The 24,730-nt window shown below is 35.2% G+C and overlaps 1 protein-coding gene across 1 annotated transcript; it reads left to right on the top strand.

The window, feature by feature from the left end:
- Positions 1-450: 450 nt before the first annotated feature.
- Positions 451-23,741, top strand: LOC124245030 (glutamate decarboxylase 1-like; the record flags this gene model as incomplete). Its single annotated transcript, XM_046672146.1, has 14 exons — positions 451-478; positions 695-949; positions 3,435-3,525; positions 6,353-6,465; positions 6,797-6,912; positions 8,444-8,523; positions 9,611-9,665; positions 10,184-10,300; positions 11,098-11,162; positions 11,265-11,343; positions 13,874-14,023; positions 19,897-20,004; positions 21,407-21,496; positions 23,568-23,741. Coding segments are annotated over 14 exons (1,521 nt in total), but the record flags the coding sequence as incomplete, so codon positions are not given.
- Positions 23,742-24,730: the final 989 nt, after the last annotated feature.

Below are 24,730 nucleotides of genomic sequence, written 5' to 3'. Positions count from 1 at the left end.
CAGATAAAAGCGGTAAATACATGTTATCAGCATGTTTTAATACTCACAAAATATTTTCCTTTTTTTGACTTAGATAAGGAACAGATGAGAAAAAAATCTGTTCATACTTTTGAATCAACTGAGAAAGATGGGAAAAAAGATACTCGTCCTGAGAATTTAATGACTAATTTATCAAATGCTTATGCTTCAGGTATGAATGTCATTAACAAATATTGTTTTAGTCTTTTCAATAAACTCAATGTCATCTATGCAGGTCCATTTGAAAGACCTTGAAGGACTCGTTACTCCAATGGTATTAATCTAAAAGAGCTTATTTTGGGGGCTGGCTCTGTGACATTGTGGTTAATTCTGGTGCACTTCACTTCAGCTGCTTGAGTTTGTGGGTTTGGATGACAGGCACAGACCTACACTTGTCAGCCATGCTGTGGCAGCGACCTGCATACAAAGTGGAGGAAGACTGGCACAGATGTTAGCTCAGGGCTAATCTTCAGCAAAAAAAAAAATAAAAAATAAAATGGCTTATTTTTGGTAAAAATTATTATCCAATTAGACTTCAAATGAAAGGATATGAGCAAATACTACTTCACTTGCAATTTGACCTGGCCTTTCGATGTCTCTAATTTCCGATGATCAAAACTCTATCTCATGGAGATTTTCTTTGGCACGTTACTTACTGACCTTGTTGTTTATCTCTTTTTTCCTCTAGATTTGTTGCCATCCAAGGGTGGCCAAGATTTAACAGAAAGTTTTCTGCTGCATGTAGTAGATATTCTTCTGCATTACATCCAAAAAACCTTTGATGTTAAGAGTAAAGTGCTGGACTTTCACCACCCTCATCAACTTCTTGAAGGTTTGGATGGATTTAGCTTAGAACTGTCTGACCACCCAGAATCGCTGGAACAGTTACTTGTTGATTGCACAGATACCTTAAAATATGGTGTGAAAACAGGTGATTTTCAAAATGGTGTGTCTGAACTGGAGACTGGGTGAATGCAACAGCCTTGAGTTTACATTTGTGTTGAAAAATGGTCCAATTTTACTCATTTTTATTTAAAACATTTGTCTAGTTTATTTTCAAGTTGGTGTTATAAAATGTGAATTGCTTATTAAATAACAAATAAAATAAAATAAATGGGTTTGGTTTGGGGAGTTATATCCCAATGGAAACTAAATGTACAATATTTATTTACCTTTTTTCATTTACCAATTTCATTTTATCATATTCAATATTGATGCTCAACTGATTATCCTTCTATGTCAACCAAATATATAGCACCAAAATTATCATATAGATATAGATATACAGAAATATAGCTTATATTTTAGAAATTGTCTTTTTAAATTAAATTAGCTCTATTATAACTTGATTGTTAATCACTTAAAGCAATAACGTTTCCAGGAGCAAACGATTTTGAATAGGCTCTATGAAACATTTTTTCTAAAATCTTAAACATATACTAAATAATGTATTGGCAAGAATATAGTCTTTGGAAAGAAAGAAACAAACAAACAAAGGATCCAAACACAACTTGCATCCCTGGGTTTATTATTCATTTCTTATTATGTGATCTTGGAAAATATTTTATGTATTATTTCAATAATTAGAAGTTATTTGTGTATGATGCCTTGCCTTGTATTTGATAGACATCAAGTAAATGAATACGTAACAATGTATTTTTAACATCCCAGAAACTTTGAGCATAAGAAATATTTTGTCTACAGACCAAACTGATCAACTATTCCAAGAAACAAAAATGATTTACATTTGAGAATGCTCATTGCTGCTTTAGTTTTAATAGCAAAACCCAAAAGTATCCTTATTTTGACCTTTACCTTACATAAGCTATATACATCCTTTGAGAGGACTATTATGCAGTGTTACTACTTAAAGAACTAGGAAAGTCATGGGGAATTTCTCATAGAATTTTGAACATTATAAGAAGACATACCACAGAATAATATGCTCAATATGACTGCAATTATATTTAATTATATTTTAAGTTATATCTTGCAAATGTATTTGTTAGAAATAGTTGGATAGATATGTAGATAGATCATCTTTGTATGTGCATAGAAAATTACCGTTCTGTGTGTACTGTTTCCTATTCTATGCAGAATATTTACAACCAGAAAAATATTATTGAATAAGACAAAAAGAAATCCTTGTAATATTCCAAAATAAAAGACACATATAAAGACTCAAATTCAACCACGTAAAGTAAATGTGAAGTAGAAATAAGTTTTAGTTAGAAATAAAAATAGTAAAAGGAAGTTCTGAAAAATAGGGAAGCAATTGGGAAGCTCTTCTGACAGATGTAGCTCAAGGTCTTTCTCCTTCCCTTATGCAGCGCTGCACATGAAGATGGAAGCGCCGGGAGCCCATCCCCCACTTTCTATTGCCCAATGTCAAATGAGAGGAAAAAAGCAAAGATGTTAAGTGAAAAATAAATAATAAAAAGGAACACTTTGCTAACACAGTCACAAATTTCAGACATTACATTCTTTCATATTTAAGAAAGATTTATGGAATGCCTACTCATTAAGAAATCATACAGGTGCTATGGGGGTGGATGAAATCATGGATAACTCGCTAGAGGAGAAAAGAGAGAAATTTACAAAGAGCTATGATGCACGTCATCTGTAAGAAGTACAAAGAACAATCTATTTTGTAGCTAAGGAGGGGAAGATTAAACTGAGTTAAATATAGATTGTTTAGTTTGTCAACTATTGCTTGATATTCTTATTAATATAAATCTTTAAAAAATCATTGTAAGAAGAATAATTTATCCAAAAAATGTATACATAGCTTTTGAGGGAAAATTATTTCATCTTTTAACTGGTCCCTCCACATTTGCTGAGGTGGCTTTACACACTCCCATCTTTGGTCTTTCTACTTTAGACACAGGATGGGTTCCTCACCCTTGATCATACTGAGCTCTTTCTCAGCTCGATGCCTTCTCATAAGCTGGTCCTCACACTCATATGATCTTCCTCCGCTCTTTCTTTGTCTGAACACAAACTTTTGATCTTACCTTAAAATATCACTTCCCCCTAAGAAGCTTTCTCCGGAGATTGCCTCTCTCCTGACTGCCTTCTACTTTCTCCAGGGATGGTTGTATGACATCCTGATGTTTTCCTTTGCAGCACTTCTTACAATTGTAATTAAACACATTTGTGTCATTATTTGAGTAGTGTCATTCTTCCACCAGTCAGTGAGATCCGCACGATAGTGACTATGTCCACCCTGTTTACTGCTGTATCACGCGCCCTGTCCTGCATATGATAGTGGCTCACTGATGTTTGCTGAATGAAATAATTAGTTTGTGTGCTTAATCTACAAATACCTGTTAACTGAGAAACTGCTATTAAATTTAACCTCTTTTTAGCCCTGCGTTTTTATTTTGGCCCATTTGCAATTCTGTCCTTTTTTCTAGGACATCCTCGCTTTTTAAACCAGCTCTCCAGTGGGCTAGATGTGATTGGACTTGCAGGGGAATGGTTGACAGCCACTGCAAATGCCAACATGTGAGTATCCTTCTGTGCCAAAGAATGTAACAAGATTAGACACATGTAAGCAAGAGTGAAGATGTAGATTGTGGAAGCTACCTTTGACTAGATATGACGGTTGTTGTAACAAAAACAAACGGTATCCTTAGAGAAATCCAAAGGAGCTGCTAAGTGTTCCCCGGTGATGTGTTTGAAGTTTACCCCATCCTCTGGACATTCTCTCTCTAGAAACTTTCAGGATCTGAATCCCCTGGTAAGAGGTAAACAGTTGATTAGCCTGAGTCATTTGTGTGCAGACTGAAAGTCTAGTTTTGGGATTAGATTCATTGCCACACTACTCAAAACATCCCACAGTACAGAATATTCTAAAGACACGTGTGAGGTTATGAAAAGTTGCCTGAATATAAATTGGAACCTCAATCTGATTGAAAGCGAATAAAGTAAACTTTTAAAGAAAAGTTAAATCTAACTCCAAAGTGATTCTTTTAAAATTTTGACCTTTGCCGCAGCAAAACTTTGGCCCTAAGAAAATTCAATAGACTGCTACAATGTTTTGAGGTAAAGTTAATTTCAGCGCAATATTTTTCAGGGTTAAAAGGGATAGGGAAAAGATTGGATACGAAATTGGAAAGAACAGTCTGTGTCAGATGTTAATACAATTTAACTAGCAATCAAAAGAGGTCCCTTGTAGAAGTTTAAACTTTAAAACCAAGAGCTGAACATTTATGAGGAGAGACTGCCTTGCTATGTGGGAAAAACTGAGGTTTATTTTAACTGTTTAGATATCATAGGGATTTTAATGATGCCTAGTTCATGGTAGTAATCAACATTTTATAGATGTGAAATGCAAATAAAAACTGTGTGTGGCCTACACAGTTTACTGCTATTTTTAATTTTATTGCTTGATTATGTCCCTTTATTTAAACATGCATAAAGTAATACTTTGCTTAAAAAACTCTTTTGATACAATATGATGCATTCTATATACTATATAAATTATTACATAAAAATTAATCTATAAATCTTACTCCGTTGTTTGGAATTCCATCTTTATGAGACTTAATCATTCTCTATGTGAAGAAAATATAGATTTTTGGTTTAAACAGAGAAATAATGGAAAGAAGATCTGTGAGACGCAAAGAGAAAGGATTTAAGAGATGGTTCTTTGCCTTTGAAGTTTCTTCCTTCTTTAATGAGTGGATATCTCTTTCTGTAATCTGAGATAGTGTAAACGCATGCGAGATGGAGATGGAATTAAAGAGACCCAGATTCAAGGCTTAATTCTACTGCTGCAACTGCTGTGAAGTTTAGGGAGTCTTTGTTGTCTGAAAACAATAATACCTACTCTGTGGAATTGAAATAGTATCAAAAAGGTAATGTGTGTAGAAGCTGGAATTGATACAGCACGTTTGGGCGGAAATGAGAGCCTTGTTGAAATAAAAGTGCATAAGGCTTGCTTCTTACTTTGTTTCTTTTAGAACTAGGATTTTAATCCAAATAGACAATGGGTTTTCTTACTGGCTGTCTGTGTAGAGCCCTGGGTAAGAGCTTATGTGTTACTACTTTATTAGGCCATGCCATCTCGAGGAGCAGGGCTGAGGAAAACAGAACAGGCAGAAAGGCAATGTGAAGGGTGTTATAGATCTGGCTACCAGTTTGTACAAACGGAAGTGAGTGCTCAATCTCTTGGCATGTAGCACAGCCCTGTAAATGATGGCTTCTGAGGGCAGTCCATCTGTAGGGAGGAAAGAGAAGAATTTATTCCCCACCAGGTCTCCTATGGTTCTCCACACATAACGGTTGGGCATTCTTGGGACTCCCAACTGATTCCATGACTTGTCCTAAACAATGGCAAAAGGAAGCCCCTGGGCTGGAGCTCAGTGACTGCAGTGTGGGTGGGTGGTGATTCTCTATTGGGTGTCTCTGAGAGGTAGTGGTCACAGTGGTGGCTGGGCCTGAACAATGTCCAAAGACCTTAGAGACAAGGCAAGCTGAGAACATCTGAAGTGGCACATAAATGGTGCCTGATACCAGTATCTCTCTAGAAGAACACTTAAAGAGGTCTTCAAATTTCTTTTGAGGACAAATAAAAGGATTTCTTGAGAATGACTGCACCCACTCTGATTTCAGAACTGATTGTTAATCCTTCGTTATTGGTTGTAGACGGTATGTATAGAGAAAACTTTATAGCCTTCTTTTTAATCCCAGCTTCTTCTTTCTGTGGAGCTGACTCTAATCTCATAGTGTGACTCAGAGGAGAGTACCCATAGTGGTGCTCTCTGGAATTCTTTTCCAGGGGTCTCCCATTGTTCTTCTATGGTACCATCTCCCGTCTTCAAGCTGTTATTGAAAACAATAGTTTTTAGCTTTTTTGGGTGTGTTTGTTTAAAGTACAATCTTGAGGTAGAAAACATCTATCAATAAATTTTCAGAAAAGGCTTTTTCTACCTTTTTCATGCTCTGCAACACATTGTCTGTAACTCTAGATTTCTGTCTTTCTAACTTGCCCACTAGGGAAGGTATATATATTTTCTTGATAACTGGACATTTTCTGACCCTAACAGTATTGTGTGTGTGCTGAGGGGAGAGGAGTTGCTTTAAAAGTTCTTTTCTTGGGGAAAAAATTCCCAGCTACTGTACAAGACAATGGAAAGCATGAAACTTTCTTCTTAGAACTAATAAACTTCATCTGGAAGGGGCAATTCAGAGCATATAAAATGTAACTATTTCTTGTAGAGTCTGCTACGGAATACAAAAATGTACAAAATCTTATTTAGGAAATGATTTTATTTATTCTCTTCCATTTAATATAATTCACAGTAGAATTTCTATATATGTTTTATAGGTTTACATATGAAATAGCTCCAGTATTTACAGTCATGGAGACAATTCTTCTCAAGAAAATGTATGAAATTATTGGTTGGGGAGAAACAGAGGGAGATGGATTATTTTCACCTGGTAAGAAAAAGCAAGAAATCATTTCTATATGCCAAATGAATTACATGTTAGGAGACACTCAAAATATATTTTAGCTCATACTGTTATCTTTGAGACAGAAATGTTCACGAGCCATTGTGTTGGTTATAATTGCAAACAAAGTTTCCAGAAATCTAAAAGTTGTGAGTTGTGTTGTCTGGTCTTTCTCTCAACACTTTCAGGAAGTATCTTTCAAAAATAACATCACTGATTTGGCACCACTTTAGTTTCAGAAAGCTCTCAAGTTGTCATGATTTCAGTGAACATTTCTGATTTTGAAATTAGATTATCAGTTGCTGTTTCTCTTCCATAGGTGGGAGTATATCAAACCTCTATGGTATATTAACAGCTCGTTATAAACAATATCCAGAGATAAAAAGAAAAGGCATGACAGTGCTTCCAGGCATCGTATTATTTGTTTCCGAACAAGTAAGTGTCAAGTCCAGATTTTTCCAACTTTTAAGAATCTTCTAAAATAAACTGATAAAGTAGTTGGAAGACTGAGAATGTTAGCTTCATTTTTTTCATTAAATATATTCAGTAATCTCTCTATCTGGATCTATTGATATTGGAAAGGGAAAAAACAACCTTCCAGTCAATACAGGCTCTCTAGATTAGCAATACAAATAATTCAGGATTAAAATTTAATTTCAACGTATGAGGAACTACAGAAAAAAATGTGATTATAAATATAAAACGTTCTGCTATCTTCACCAAAAAAAGAAAAATTAAGCCATAAAAGTTTCAAAGATTTAATGGTTCTCTTTAACATTGAATGAAGAGAACAAGAATGTGATTAATGTTTTATTTTTCCAGTTGGGACTAAAGAAACCAGTTGAAAACAAAGCTTTATTTTTATAGACTAGGCTATCAACCGAATGTTTCTGATATTGACAGTATACCCTCAGATGGGTCTGTTTTAATGTTCCAATCTTGTACACAGCATCAAAACTTCTTTAAAAAAATTCATCCTTCTAATAAATCTGGTCACTTTTTTCCTTCTACCACAGCAGTGCTTGTAATCTTAAAGCGTAATAGTAGTCCCAGTTTTAGAATTCTAGATAAAAATACCTGGAAAAACAGGATTTCTTTGAAATGTCCCTGTGTTTGCAATATGCTTCTACTACGGAACTCAAATTAGCATTATACATATGCGTGTTATCAAGTGGGAGATCACTGCTGCATATGTAATTTACTATAAAGCTTAACTTAAAATGCTTGTTTACAAATGTCATTTTCATCATTTGACATACAATTTTTAAATATAATGAGTAAATAAGCCGAAATTCCATTATGTAAATTTAACCTGTATTTTCTATTGAAATGAAAGCATGGTTAGGATTTTAAATTTCTGTATTTTTTTCTCTCATACATCTAGTCTTTTCTTGGCAACTAAAAATAGCCCAGGCCAATTTGTCTTTTGCCTGCTACTATCTCCATCTTACTGATATTATTTATATCCGGTAGAATGATACAAGGAAATAATAGTTATCTAGAAGGCAAGAAATCAAAGTTGGTGTCAAAGTCAGAATTAAGTATTGCAAATATCACAAGAAAGAATGCGTTTCTCCAGGAATTGCTCTTTTTTAAAAAAAACTTTGTAATGCAAGAGTGAGAGCTGTCCTGAATATGTAAGGATTTCCCTGGAGGACATTATCACTAAATCTATAAATGACATGTCTTCATGTGTATACAAAGAACTAGAATATTCATACACCTACTGCACTTGAAGAGTTGTGTTCTGTGACAGTGCCTTCTAGAAAGAAGAGCTACAATCTTCTTCATCTCAACAAGCATCATGATGAGGGTCTGGAAACAGCTTGGTACCTGTACTTGTGTGTATACATGTATACATGCACAAACCTGTTCAAAGTCACGCCTTTATGCCCCGAATGCCCTAGGGTAAATGATTATTTAACGCAGAAAATTCATGCCTTTCTCATTTTCATTTTTGCCCAAGGGTCATTATTCAGTAAAGAAAGCTGCCGCAATCCTTGGTATTGGAACTGATAATGTAATTGAAGTAAAATGTGATGAAAGGTATGTTTCTTAATATATTCTCAAAATTTTTTATCAGAAATTTTTTTAAGTAATTTAAAAAATTATTATAAAAATTTTATTATTATAAAAAATTTTTATTAGTCTTCGTAGACTAAAATTCCACTTTCTTATTATTCTAATCTTTAGCAAGAATACTCTACCAGATTAGTTTCAATGAATTTTAACTAGAATTAATTATTAAGAGGCACCAAAGTTATCCTATCCTATTGTTAAAATTTCTTCACTAAATATGGTCTCATGTAAGTGGGACTGCCATGTACCTGTTCCCTCTTTTGAGTATATTGACATCAATATAATGATGTTTGAAGACAAAAAAATTGTTGGCCTTTGAAACAATGAACATCTTCTAATATTAGGATCTTTTCCTATTTTATTTGCTATCTATCTATCTATCTATCTATCTATCTATCTATCACCTACCTATCTAATAGATTATTTCATCAGAAAAAAATACTGTAATGTTGATGGAAGTGAGCAGTTTTATCCTATTCCTGACTTTAACAGGAACCCTTCTAGTTAATCATCAACAGACATGCTGGTCTTTAGTCTGATAGCTAAATGAAGTAGAAAAATACTGGCTTTTGTTTTTTCGCAGAAATTTGCTGTGAAGAAATGTGAGGCCAACTGAATTCATACCACTCTCTTTCCCCCCTCTCAGTTTGGATACTTGATTTTTCTACTTTGATGTCAAGAGGGCTTTATTTTATAAAGAGAGAGAGAGAGAAAGGAAAGAAGGTAAAAAAGAAAGAAAGGAAGAAAGAAAGAGAAAAATAAATTTTATCATTCTCTATCTTTCTTAGAAAGACCAGAATCTTCTGATTAGTAAGTAATGCAAATTTTAAGATGACTAAATAGTAAACTAAGCACTCTTTAATTCAAACAACGTGATATGTAACATTGGTTTTAGGCAACTGAGCATTTATCTAACACCTATTTATAAACCAATAAATACCTTTGAGAGACACTAAAAACTATTTTTTCTCCTGCATATAATTTATTCTCCTAATTTATAGAATCAATACGTTTATTCACTCATAATAGATCAATGTATATTTGCATTTTTAAGGGGAAAGATGATTCCAGCTGAGTTAGAGAAAAATATATTACAAGCTAAAAGAAAGGTATGTTCTACAGTTCCATATTTAACATGCAAATGCATCTTATTTTCTTGACCTATATTCATTATTGGAAAACAATTGATAAGATAATTGCTAGCAGAAATAAAATAATCCCTAAATGTAGGAAATTCCTTATAAAATTGAAGTGAAATAATTAAATAACTGTGCAGTATTTCTCTAATAGTTTTGTTTCTGTTAAATATCAAAAGAAAAGTTATCAAACTATTTCCTAAATAAAGGAATTTGGTTATCTCTATTTTTGTGGTGTTATTTTACGAAAATAAATTCACGGAGAAGTAGTAATAAGTGAAACTCAGGCATGATGGTAGGGATAGCAGTTCATCTGGTTAAGCTCCTTTCTCCAGCCCCCTGAGAATATCTGAAGTTGTCAGGTTCTTAACGCCCTTCAGCAATGTCACCCGGCTTCCTGAGGTGCAGACATGTAGTGGTTAAGTAACAATATTAACATGCCTGTGGACTCCATGAGACTGTAAGAATGATTTAGCTTTTGCCATCACCAGGGCCAGACTCCTTTTTGTGTCACTGCCACAGCTGGCAGCACAGTGTTGGGGGCCTTCGACCCTCTCCAGGACATTGCAGATATTTGTGAGAGGCACAACCTCTGGATGCATGTGGATGTAAGTAGGTCACATCTTTCAATCTGGTTCATCATTTCCCTTTTAAAAAAATGTATCCTGTGAACAATCCTTAAAATTTCTTAATTGGCATTGCGGGCAAGACAAAAATTTCTCTGTAAACTAATTTTTATAATGAATAAATATAGAGAAAGAATAGTCTTATTTGCACAAGTGATTTTAAATGGACTAATACAGGATCATGGAAAGAGCTACACTAGTATCAAGTGATTTTAAAAAGTCCAAAACTCTACACATATTCAACCAACAATGTAGAAAATCAATGTGAAAAAATAGCTAAACCCAATTTGAAATCCAAAGATTTAGCCCATTACTCTAATATACATTTCTTAATTAATAACTGTTAAGGAAATCGAAACTTTTGATGCTATTAATTTGGTACAGTGACGTTGGGCAAAAATTTCCTTGGCTTTGAATAGAGTTGGACAAATTTAAAGTTATATAATATGATAGCGACTTTAATTTTTCTGTAGCATTGCCAAACTTGATGCCAACTTTTTTTATCTGTCTCTGGCAATTATACAGAAGGTGTCTGTTTGAATTAATTAGAAACCTAAAACTTTGCTGTGTCATGAATAGACAATGAGGATTCATAGGAGGAAATTTTAAAATGCATTGTTCTTGTAAGTAGGATAATTATAGCCAAGTTTATAATTATCTAGCATAGCAATTAAATCTTCATCAACTTTTGAAATAAATTTCACATAGAAAAAGTAGTCAATGCAAATTAAAAAGAAATAATTAACATAAGAACTCGTGTCCTTTGTATCCTGTTGTAGGCAGCTTGGGGAGGTGGATTGCTGCTGTCCAGAAACCACTCCTATAAACTCAGTGGCATTGAAAGGTGAGACCTGGGCTATTGCTTGTGAAAGCAAAAGAAGCTGCTTAGGCTTCTCTTCCCTTCCATTAGACTGTGAGTACTCACTGGAGCTGTTTTATCACCTAGGGCCAACTCGGTGACCTGGAATCCACATAAACTCATGGGTGTCCCCCTTCAGTGCTCTGCTATCCTGATCCGGGAAAAAGTAAATGATCTCTATTTTTAAGTCATGACATAATGGATGTCTTAGTGATGACTGGCTTCATTGTGAATGTTAATAAAACCAAAATAATTATGGCCTCATTGACTTAACATAGTGTACCACAATTTGCCCTACAGAGGAACACTGATCCTTCCTCCTTGATTTTCAAGTGGCCACTGGGTAACTGAGGTGCCACAAAATCAAACACCTATGGAGCACAGGTAGTAGCTCAATGTGCGCATAAGACCTAGGATGAGACAATAGACGGTGATGACAAGGTCCGTGGAAAACCTGATCATTCATGCCCCACTTCCTAAAAACACCATGAAAAAACAAAACATTTCCTAGGTGTCAACTTTGACGCACTGGCCAATTTGTTATCTCAGAGTGTAGGACCAAAAATAGAACTTCTTTTAAGTGCAGGTAACCGAGTAACTTCGATATACTTTTAGCATAAAAAACACAAATTTACGGGTTGTGTGAAATTATTTTCTGCTTATGTTTGTGTACTTTATCTCTGTCAATAGTAAAGGTGATGCCGTACAAGGAGATAAGCCCATGATCTCCTCCAAGGAGAGGTGCAATTAAAGCTCAATGAGAGAATTCTTATCTCTACTTAGTTGTCAGAAATGCAAACAGATTTTACGTAGTTATCATTTATAGCTTTTTTTCTTTACTCAAAAGCAATCCAAAGGGTTTGGATATAAAAATAGCCTGTCTTCCTATTGTACTGCCTTACCTGGTACTCCTAGCTTACTCCTGAGTACGTAATGCCTACTTCACCTCTCCTAGTTCTAAGAGAATCTTTACCCTCTCCCAGTCTGGGCCATTGCCACCAACTTAGGCTGGAACTATTAGCGCTGCTTCAGAGTCTGCTTAGTTGGCCACATGACAGCAGAGTCTCATCAATAAAATGCAGCTGCCTTGTGTTCCAAGCCTGCAGGGTAACAAGCTAATCCTTCCTTCCCGCTGGTGTGTGTCCAGTACCCAGGAACTACAGTGTGGCTGCATTTTTTTTCTTTAAGAAGCTGAGTTTGTTCCCCTTTCCCCTTGCTAACCCGTCTATATTAAACTTTCAGATTTCTGCTACTGTTACGCGTAGGGCTCAAATACAAATTTTCTGCAGTCTTTTCTGATTTCTTCACCCATGATATGTTGAAGTAGCCCCACGCTTACCCACCCAGCCTCCTGCAACCCAGATCGTAAACTCATGCGGGCAACGCTCTGCCACCGTTTTCCTTATCATGAATCCACTGTCCCAGCAGTGTGTGACAGATTGTAGGTGCTACAAATATTTGTTGCCTTAATGAGTAAACGTAACTTAATCTTCTCATTAGAAGGGATAGGCAGAAATCATATTGATTATACTGTTTTAGCTATTTTAAATAGTCTCCAATGCTTATCTAACAAAAAATTAAAATGGGAGTTTGAGGTAGACTAAAGAGAAAATAATTACATGTGTAAATAGGACACCCAAGATATACGCACATAAAGTACTCTCCTTTTCAAGGTATCATTTCTATTCCATTTCCCCCAAATCCTACAATGCTTCCCACCACACTGCGGTCGTTTCCCTAGATCAATAGCCTACCCTAAAAAAGAGTGTGAGTTTCCTTTCTTTGGAAGTTGGGTTTCCAGATACTCCAAGACAAACTGCCCTTTTGTCAGCTCCCAAATCCATCACTATGTAGATATATGACCTTGAAAATTACTTAACACATTAAAGTACTAGTTCCTTCAATCTGTAAAATGATGTACTAGTACCAATGTCATGAGTTTTCTGTGAAGATCAAATGATACAATATTTGTGAAATGTCCGGTGTATAATAAACACAGAATAAATATCTTATTTGCTCCCTATAGAAAGAGTTATGCTTGTTATATATTTAAACCACACCCTGTCAGCGCGCACAGATGTTGCCTTTGTTGTGCTGTAGCAACACACAGCCTTTGAGAAAAGTCTCTCTTTAATGGGGTGATGGAAAGATTACTTCCTTCTACTGAGTATTTCTTAAGCATCCAAAGCAAATGTTTCTCCACTCTTTAACACTGAGGAGGAATGTTTTTAACATCTTTTAGGTGAGAGGAAATGGCTTGGAAAGCACAAAATTAAATGAACGGATTCCTTTGTTGTCTACCTACTGTGGCCATGAGAGCAGTTTACTGACTGGCACGTACATTGGTGATTGAGGGGATAGTTTAGTTAAAGTGACCCAGGCACTCAGTTCTCATTAACTTCAAATTATGATAGGCACCTAATTTCAAAAGAGCAGCAAAACTTCAATGCTTTTGAAAAAGTTAAAGAAAAATAGACAAATATTAATCCAATTACACCACCTGCTGTTCCAGATAAATCCTAAGAACAACTGAATATACCAAAATCCTAAGAGCCTAACATTTTTGTATAGAATAAACAAAATTCTATTTAGGTGTGCATGTAAAGTAGAAATGCTCACTTAGTTGAAATAAATAATTGTGATTTCTTAGTGAAATGTATATGACTTACATGTAAGGTATATTATTGCTTTTTTAGGGTCTTCTGGAAGCCTGCAACCAGATGCAAGCTGGATATCTTTTCCAGCCTGATAAACTCTACAATGTTGACTTTGACACTGGGGATAAGACTATTCAGTGTGGGCGACATGTGGATATCTTTAAGCTATGGTTAATGTGGAAAGCAAAGGTAGGGATTTGCCACCTCTTTTATTAGGTCTTATTTATTCAGATGCAAAGTATAGACTATTCCAATTTTTTAGAGCTCTATTAGCCCCAAATTACAGCCCCATTATTTTTCTAAACATCTCCCAAGGAAACTGCTATATTTCTAATTGCAAATGGAAAGCTTCATTTCTCAGATCAAAATTCTAACTGAGTTGGAAAAAATTGGGGTATATTCCACCATTACTATATACTCTACCAAATTGCAGGGATAAAAATCTGGCAGGAATATAAACTGGTTTGCAGTTTTTTTGTTTTTTAGTTTTTCTTTTTGGTGAGGAAGATTTGCCCTGAGCTAACATCTGTGCCGATCTTCCTCCATTTTGTATGTCGATGGCCACCACAGCATGGCTGATGGGTGGTGTAAGTCCGTGCCTGGGATCCAAACCCACAAACCCTGGGCCATCAAAGTTGAGTGCACTGAGCTTAGCCACTATGCTACAGGGCCAGCCCTGCAGCTTTTTTTCTTTTTGCAAGGAAGATTGACCCTGAGCTAACACCTGTTACCAATCTTCCTCTTTTTTCTTGAGGAAGATGGTCCCTGAGCTAACATCTGTGCCAGTCTTATTCCGTTTTGTATGTGGGATGCCACCACAGCATGGTTTAACAAGTGGTGCTTAGGTCCGTGCCCAGGATCCGAACCTGTGAACCCTGGGCCCCCGAAGCAGAGTGCAAACTTAACCACTATGCCACCAGGCTGGCTCCCCTACAGCTCTTTTTAAAAACTGTTTTTTCTCCTTTACTGATTGGAATTGGTAATAGGTCAAGCTACTTGACATCAATATAGATTCTCAGATGTGAACGCTTTATTGCCCGAATGTTCAATCTACCTTATAGTCAAGGTCAGCAGATAGAGTCTCTCCAAAGATTGTGACAACGGTAAGACATGTTCTGCATCTCCTGCTCCTTGTTTATAATTATTGACTTAGATAATTGACATGCTTTTAGGAAGGTATTTCTATCACCCTCTTCCTAATTCAATCCTCTATAGAAAGATGGACATTAGATTCTGTGCAGATGAAAGCTTTGGCATGAACTGACAGCATCTTTAATATATTACTGACCCTATTATTTAATCTGAAGTCTCTTTTTTTGTTAGAAATCTACTACTCCAAAACCAGAGACATCACTTTTCATGGAAATCACCCAGCAACAACCTGGTGTATAATCAGCACTCTGATATAGGAATCTATGTAATCAGTTACCCCGGAAGACATTGGCAATTAGTTCATCTTGGAGGTGTCACTGATAATTTTCGTTATTCAAAGATACGCATTCTGCAAGTTCTTTTTCCTGAAGATTTTTAATTAGCCAATTTGGAAATTTGTTAAACTTGCTTTAAAAATCTTCTAAGCTCAAATTTTTGTAAGCACGAAGCTCAAATATTTATGTAGACCTTTCAGACACTGATAATCCAAATATCCCTCAATCCGATTCTGTACAGCTTTATTTATGTAAATACTTTCATGAACCTCCTCAGCTTTTTAAGAGGTTGACATTTCTCCCATAGCTTAGCTGTCAAAGCATATAGCTTGACTTCGCTTAGATCAGAGTATATGTACCTAGACACTTGTCATGCGGTTCATCCTTGAATTCGCAAATGCTCAACATGTATCAAAACATTTTAAAAAGAAATTATATGTGTAAAGGATTATGTAAAGGGTCATATAGTTCGTCTATTCCTTCATGCAATAAAAGAGTGGCATTCAGACTTTTTAACACAATCCACAGTAAGAAATGCATTTGATGTTGTGGCCTAATGACATACACACACATACACACACACACACACACACTGTAATTAGAACAAAAGTTTCAGGAAAAAATCTATAATATGTGAAATTCTTTAGTATTTTCTATTCTACTCTATCTCATTGAAAGAAAAACTTAATTGTTTCTATTACCCACTTACAGGCTACTACCTACAGTTTAAAAGACACAGATAAGCAAGTCTGATATGGATTAAGCCAGACCCTCAGAGAGTTGTGTACCTGGACCACCTTGTTTGGCCTTCTATAAAACAGACTTGACCGATGATTTTTTAGTATCTATATGTGTTTATTTCATCCTTCAGTAAACATAAGGTTTCTGGGTCAGAGGAAGATCAATTATTTACTTACAGAATATCTCAGTGTCAATTTCCCACACCCCACTTCCCCCTTGGGGGAATACGAGGAGGGCATGTCACATCACCCCACGTTTGCAAAGGGGATTTATATTACAGAAGAGGGAGCCCGAAGTTGGGAAGCTGGAATCTTATATATAAGCTGGCACGCCCACTCTGAGAGGGAGAGAGGGAAAGGAGGAGAGAAAGAGCTTATGTTTATTCCCGAATGCAATGCAAAGAAATCTTTTGGTAGAGGAAAGAGAGATCTCTGCCCACCTCTGCCCCAGAATGAAAGCATTTGACTCCTGGAAAGATAACAAAGATTTTATTATTATATTTATTTATTATTCAATGGGAGCAGATGATTACAGAGAAACTCAGTATAGGGTGAAATGGAAATGCTTTTCTCAGAAAAGAATATTTCTATACAATGGAAATCAGGTTCAGGTAAATATCCACGGCAGGCTTAAAAAGGAGTTGACTTGCAAGTTTGTTAGCATGATTTATGACTATTAAATATTTAAACACTTGAAATGTGAGCCTCCATCAGCATTATTTACAAAATAATGGGCATTAAGAGCAAAGTCTAGAGATATAAATTTAAAAAATTCTGTTTTGTCCTTGTTTGCTCTAATTACACAATGACTGCTTCATTGATAGTAGAAAGAGGAGCCATCACTAATGAAATTTATGTACCTTATAAATAAAATTAATTATAATATTCTATGATAGGTTATAAAAATAAGTTAAGAAAACATACAAGATTCTTCAAACACTGATTACATATGCAAACTCAAGTATAATGCAAAAGCTTCTTTTTGGATGGATTCTCTAAATGGGTTGGACTGGTTTTGGACTCATAAGATGAATCTGTTTGGGCTATGAGAATGCGATAGGGAGCTTAACTGTCCAAGAGCTCCATCTGCTTCTCTTAAATTCATAATTGCATTTGCCCCAAGGCTATGCTTTCCACAGTTTTTTCCCACCCAATGACTGAGCATGGCAGCAATTCTAAGGCATTCCCATTCCTGAGAGACACGAGACTCTTCTGAGAGCTGATTTGGTGTGAAGACTCCCCAGTGGCTTTTCAAATCTTCCTTAAACTTGGTGGCAATCTAAGATGCTTCCACCCCACCTCTCCTCTTCCCCTTCACTTAGGGTCAGACTTATTCCCCGTCTGATAGCCCTCCCAGTCTAAGTGGCTCCTTCCCCCGTCTTTCGCACAGGTACTTTCATTAAGAAAATCCTTGCACTTTAATCTTATCTTAGTGTCTACTTTTTGGAGGACCTGGTCTAACAGAGTCCAATATAGTTCAGAATAGAAGTGCTATTGTCTTTACTATTCAGTCTCTGTAGACTTTTTATGAAGAAACTTAAAGATGCGTTCACAATAAGGACGTAAGTCCTGATAGTTTTCATTGCCAATTTAATAGGCATGAATGCCGCCAAAAGTTCTATATGGAAAATTCCTGGAGAGTAATAAGCTCTATGCCAACTATTTCAAAGATCCTTAGCACCACTTCTTCAGAATCAAGAGTAGGAATATTCTTTATCAATAATTTCTATTAACTTTTCTGCAAGTTTTTCTTCTTTTCAACTACATACAGCTTCCCTCTGAAACAGATTGCCCTCAAGGAAAAATATCTGGCATAACATCAAATAATAAAGTGGTTATCTCAAGAAATTAGTCCATTCATATTTAATCACTCCTATTTTTAAGCATTTCAAAGATTGACAATGCCTTTTCCAAACCAATATTTGTTCAATATTGTGAGAGTTGGTGCTTCTGACCACGTGGTCATATAATCAAAACTTTTTGCACATTTGATTCATATATATGTTTCCTATGGAGAAAAACAAGTGTTGAAAATGGATAAGGAGTGAAGGAGTGCTGGGGGTGAGTATTTGTAATCTTAAATAGGATGGTAATTGTCAATAAGAAGGTTACATTTGAGCAAAAATCTGAAGAAAGTGAAGAAGGGGTCATGTTGATATTTAGGGGAAATGTGGCTAAAGGGAATCTCAACTTCAAAGCCGTGACAGAAGCATGCCTGTTGTGTCTAAGACACAACAAGGAGATCATATATGGCTAGGGTGGGGGGAGCTGGTTAATAAAAGACAAAACTTGAATAAGAAAGATATGAAAGGGTTCTTCACTTATTAATGCTTCTTAGAACTCCATCACCTTCTGTTTGTGTTGGCAATAAGCTCTGATTTAAACAGAAAGTGTGGCCTCTTAGGACCCTTAGCGTCCCTGCTTACTGAGTTGTAGATGCAGCGTGTTTACCTTGTTCTTGCATTTTGTGTCACTGAGCTCCCACTTATTGTGAATTCAGTGGAATTCTATGCTCATTGTGCAAGGTAAATGTTATGTGTGAATGGGGTGGCAAGGAATGGGAGATATGTATGTTGCATGCATCACCTTAGCTCACATGTATGATCCGTTATCCCGTTGGACTTCACTTACAAAACACAGTTCAAGATAAACTTTTAAAGTATTACAGGACAGTGACAGCACAGCATTAAATTAAACATGAAACCCTTCTGCGTATGGGGCCCTATGTTACTGCACAGGCTGTATGCCCGTGAAGCCAGCTCTGATCACAAAGGCTTAAGTATTGAGAACACACTGGAGTACCACCTCATACGGTTGGAAAGGCTCTACACTATACTAGCCTAGAATAAATGTTACTGCATACCCTCAGCATGGACAATAGATGTATGGACAGGAGCAAAGAGATCAGCTGGGGAGCACTTTGAATAATGCAGGAGAGAGTGAATGGGCCTGCATAATGGCAGTGAATATGAAATATTAGATTCTAATGAGATTTTGAAGGTAAACCAAGTGGAATTTGCCAAAATATTAGATATGGAGTGTGAGAAAAAGAGGAAGATCAAGGATAAGAATCACTTCAATGTTTTGGGCCTTAGCAACTAAAGGGTAAAATTGTTATATTATTGAGATTGGGAAGATTGTGAGAGAAATAAGTGTGTATAGAAAGACCAGGTGTTCAGTTTTGGCAATTCATTTTGAGACGTTATTACTCTTGTCAGTGGAGATTTGAATAAGCAGTTTATTATATGTCTGAGGTTCAGAGATGAGGTGTTGGATGAAATATAAGTAGGCGAGTCATCAGCATATCTGTGCTATTTAGAACCACAACATAAGCAGAAATAACCAAGGGAAAGAAGGTGAATGGAGATAGTGACTGGTCAGCTTGTCTTGGCTTTAGTTCCCCACCTCATAAGGTTCTTCTAAGAGTAAATTAGACCAAGTGTATAAAGCACGAAACCACATGCCAAGGATACAGCAGAAGCTCAGCAACCGTTAGTTTTTAAAGACACTATCCCGACAAGTATGCCAAGGGCTTTATTCCTAGTATTTTTCCTACTCCTCACATCATTACATATAATTTTTAAAAACTTGCTCTACATAACAGACAGATAAAAATTTTCTGTCAAAATATTTAGCAAACATTTGTAGATCTAGGCTTTTGAAACTTAGAAAGGCTAAGTAACTTGCCTCAAGTTCCACAGACAGTAGGGAGTAAAAGCAGTTTGAGGAGATAGAAACAAAAATGCAGTGATGTAGATAACACCTGCTATTAGTAAGATAATAATCACATTTTAAAAGAAAGTACATTTAAATAAATTTAATAAATTACAGGAAATTCTTCAATGTAGTTTAAAGAAACTTACTTCAATGGAAGCTTTCTTTTTTTAAATTACAGGGAACCTCTGGCTTTGAGGCACAGATCAACAGATATATGGAACTTGCAAAATACTTCTATAAGGTTTTAAAGAAAAAAGATAACTTTAAGCTTGTGCTTGATGCAGAGGTAAGGACTCTTAGTTTTGTGTTTTTTTTGAGATCGTTTAATGGATGTAAACTTTCTTTGCTGGATATTCTTACCTGACTCTGTTCCCTATCTAATACTAAGGGATAGTTTTAAAAGTATACTTAACAATGATCATAAATATTTTATTTTATCTAAATGCAAACTATTTAGATTTTAAAACCTTTTTCATTTAAGTTCTATATCTTACAAGCCAAGGGTCCAAAAGCCTTAATTTGATGATTCTATTCAACCTTTTATTTTTTAAGACAATTAAAATGATTTGACTATATTTGCTTTTCTGATTTCTCTGGCACTGAATCAAGAGTAATTTAACTGTTCCTTTAAATTATATGATCATCTTTGGTAAATCGTTATTAAGGTGCTACGTAGATATTAATGACAAACTGAGAGTTTTGCTAGCATTGTATCTGTCTTCCTCTTCAAGGCCCAGTCAACTATCCAGTGGCGATCACTGTTAGGCTAATAAGAGTAACTATAAGGAAACAAAGGTGCTTTGTCTCTCTTCTAAATTGTCTTCCTCTGATTACAGCATGGTCTCAATTTTCGTTAGCTCTCTCTCAGTCTTAAGTGGAAACTAGAAGTAAAGGGGTTTGTTGTCAATACTATGCATCCTCTGATAGTTTATTTTCCTCTCTGTAATGAGCTTTTCTAATTGATTAAATTTTGTGATTGAATCAGTAGAAAAGCTCGTTACAGAGAGGAAAATGTAAGTTCTCTTTGTCTACGTGAAAGACATCCAGTCACTGAAACCAGAAAACTTGAATTTATCTTGAAAGCCCAACAAAGATCAATTCTATGCTTTGAAGATTTTGAAAATGTAAACCCTCCTATCTATACCCACAGCCCTTGGTTTAGAGAAGTCCTCTCCGTATCCTGAATTACTATACCATCTTATTTATTAGTATTCTCTCTTCAATTATTCTTTCCTTTAATCAGTAGTCCATACTCCAACCCCAATGATCTTTCTTAAATATAAAATTGGCATTATCATTAAAATATTTAAAATATTTTGTAGAATGGGTATGGGATGGATGGCTAAAGATCTTTGAAGAAATTAATAGACCAGAGCATGGGAAGGACAACCTACATAGATAAGGGAATCATGGAAAATTATGGTAGGAGAGGTGTTGGGGAAAGACAACAAGAGCCCATGCCAGACTGGGCTTTCTGTGGGGACAGTGGCTATTTCTTTTATTTCCGTATCTAGTGCTTGACATGTATTAGGCCCTCAAAAATTATTTGTAAATGTATCAAAAATTAAATTAATTAAAATACTTCTGAAATAATTAAGAAATTAAGTAGGGCTTTAAGGATGCTTATAAAATCACCAAGGAATTAGGTAGGGATTTAAGAAGACTTATAAAATTTATCTTTGGTTTAGCCTGAGTTCACCAATGTCTGCTTCTGGTACTTCCCACCAAGACTTAAACATATCCCAAAAGGTTTTGAAAGAGATCAAGAACTCCAAAAGGTAAGTGTGTGTGTGTGTGTGTGTGTGTGTGTGTGTAGTGTTTTTAATTCTAATATTTCCTTTTAAATAATGTGTCTGGTTAGTTTGATTGGTTAGTTTTTAGCGGTCATGTGGTCCCAAGCCATTGGTTTAATACTCATATGGAGCCAAGTGAAATCTCAACCTATCAGTCATGTTGCACATTAATCCAGTCATCATTTATATAATTGAAAAACATTTATTGAGTGCTTAATATGCAATCAGCTGAATTTCCAGTCATCATTTATATAATTGAAAAACATTTATTGAGTGCTTAATATGCAATCAGCTGAATTTCCTACCCTTTGGTTAATTTATTCATCAATTAATATTTGCCAGGTATTCCACTAAGAGTTAGAGGTATGAAATGAGTAAGACAGAATTCTGGTCTAAAGTTGGCTAGAAGGCTTAGTGGGAGAGAAGACAAGAATATAAATAATTATAATCTCTAAGAGCAACAGAAGAAGTACTTTAAGAAGTGTTATCAGATTTGAAATACTTATGATAAGGTCATCTGAGCAAGAATCTGAGAGAGATTTTATTACAGATCAATGACGATCTTGAAAAAAATCCAAATGAATATCATGGTAATGGGGCATTTCATCTTTACCTTAATAATATATATTAAAATAAAGAGAATCACCACCATTATATGCTATTTATCACCCATATTTATTGTAAGTTTTTAACTATATTAAGCATTCATCATATACGTATATACATTTTATAATAATACCAAAACTTTTGAGTTATACTGATATCATGACCACTTATCTTAGGTACTGTGAGGTGCCCTAGGATAAGTTGCACAAAACCGATACCAGTGTTTCAAGGAATCAACCTTTTCTATCATTAGATAATTTTACTTCTTTTTTAAGTTCTAAGAGAAAATAGAGATTTTTTTTTTGTTTTGCTTTCTGCTTTACATAATTCCCCTTATTTAAATATTTTGTGGTTTGAAGCAAGTATTAAGTGAAGTTCTTAATTTTTTTCTTAACATATCAATGTTATCTTCCACTAGAGTGATTGCTACCAGCTGAGGGTTAGTGAGGGACATATTTACACAGACTTAGCAAGCTGGCTCCTGGAGGTCCACACAACCCATTTACCAGACAGCTGTCTCTCTTAGGGCTCTGTACAGGTTCCTGGATGGAAGGCAAGGCGGAACTATGAGACAAATTTTTTAAATATTGTGGGCAATAACTAATATTTATTATTTTATGGCCATATTGATTAATTACAATAATAAATAGGGAAGGACATTAAGTGAAATGTCTGGCTATTAAAGGAGATAAATATATATATAAATATATGTATATATATATATTTACTTTTGTGCTGCCATTATATAAATACTTATGGGAAAGTTAAATAATGGATGGCATCTGTAGCATTTTAAAGGTACACTATGAGCAGAAGCAGAAGTTTTGAGGAGGGACATGTTGAGTAGTTGTAGACTGTCCCGCTCTGGCTTTCCTGAATGTCAGTGCCACTGCTGTAAGATAATAACCAAAGAATGTACTAATGTGATCCAATGCCACATGCGTAATGTCATTTTAGGAGCTGTACAGGGCAATTAAATGGAATTTGTCTCTGTGAAACTTACAAAGAAACTATGATTTGCTGCAAAACAGTGACCTTGTAGGAAAACTCAAGGTGTAGTATAATAATTCAAATAATGAAACTTACAATACCAAAATATACTACTATTTTTCCATTCCCTATTTCATTTTACCTCTTGCCTGGATACTTCTATTTGAATTGCCATATAAATATAAGGAAAAGGTCACACAACTTTCTTTAATGCATTCTAGCACACTTGCGTTATTTTATAAGTTTGGTAATTGTGAATCATGGAGTAGCGAGAACTACAATATAAATATAGAAAATGCTGGTTTTTTTCTGTACTAAGCTGCTTCTTAAAAATTATCTCTGACAGCTTTAAATTGCCTGCAATTTATTTTAAGCTAATGATAGTTATGTAGCCATCTAGTATGTGGAAGCATATTTACTTGTAAAATTCCCTTTTAATAATATTTACATTTACACACAGATTGCTCCAAAGATTAAAGCACAGATGCTAGAGGAAGGCACAGCCATGATAAGCTACCAGCCATGTGGGGACAAAGTAAATTTTTTTCGAATGGTCTTTTCTAATCCTGCTACGAGACAAACAGATGTTGACTATCTTATTGATGAAATTGAAAGGCTTGGGAAGGATTTATGATACTTCAATATGAACTTGAATACCAAATGCAAACACCAACTTAAAAAAAACCTACATCTGAAGATAATACGAAAGGAATACTACAGATGATATCTTCTCTCAGAACTTTTGGTTCTCTTTTATCCTATGCTATCTAAGGTGATGAACGGGGAGTTGGTTTAGATAGATAGATAGATAGACAGATAGATAGACAGATAAGTTCAAACTCATGTATTTGTTATTTTCATTAATTCAATAAAAACTATTGAAAATCTATTAAATGCTAGGTACTTTTCTTGGTGTGTTTAGAATACATCAGTAAATAAGAAAGACAAAAACCCCTTTTATTGTGAAGAAAAGAGAAGTTCCATTGTGGACGTTTGGCAACTTAGCATATATTTATGTACTTGAGTTAATTGAATAATGACTTCCTGAATTGAAATTATTTTCAATATCTTATGGTAGTGTTCTGTCTCTGTAAAAAATAAAATAATATGTAAGGCATTTCTCTTTTTAAACAAATCAGATGAGTTAAGTGTTCTGTATTTTGGGGCAGAGAGTCAGGGAAAGGAATGGCAGGGCTTGACACATTCACCTTTGGACCTTTGCATTTTTATTTAGGAGGGACTATGGCTTCTACCAAGCGTCTATACAATGATTTAATTCATTTTTTTTCTGCAACACCATTTTTAACATCCCCCATAGATCAATAGCAGTGCCATCCTTTTTCAATTCTTCAAAAGTGTATTAGCTGTATTTCAAAAATAGAATCAGATAGCTCCCTTATTCAGCTCCACTTTTGAGATAATAGCTGACATTAATTGAGCACTTGCGTGTATCAGACAGTATGCTAAGGGTCTTAACTTGCATGTCTCATTTTGTCCTCTGTTCATATTATGATTTAAGTGACTTATTATCTCCATTTCATGAATGAGAAGCTAAGATTTAAAGAGTTTGAATAATGTGTCTAACATCATGCTGCCAATAAGTAATAAAACCAAAATTTGCAG

Source organism: Equus quagga, chromosome 9 (genome assembly GCF_021613505.1).
Source record: "Equus quagga isolate Etosha38 chromosome 9, UCLA_HA_Equagga_1.0, whole genome shotgun sequence".
Lineage (NCBI taxonomy): Eukaryota > Metazoa > Chordata > Mammalia > Perissodactyla > Equidae > Equus > Equus quagga.
The sequence above is the reverse complement of the archived record's forward strand: the minus strand, read 5'-3'. Positions and strand labels throughout refer to the sequence as shown.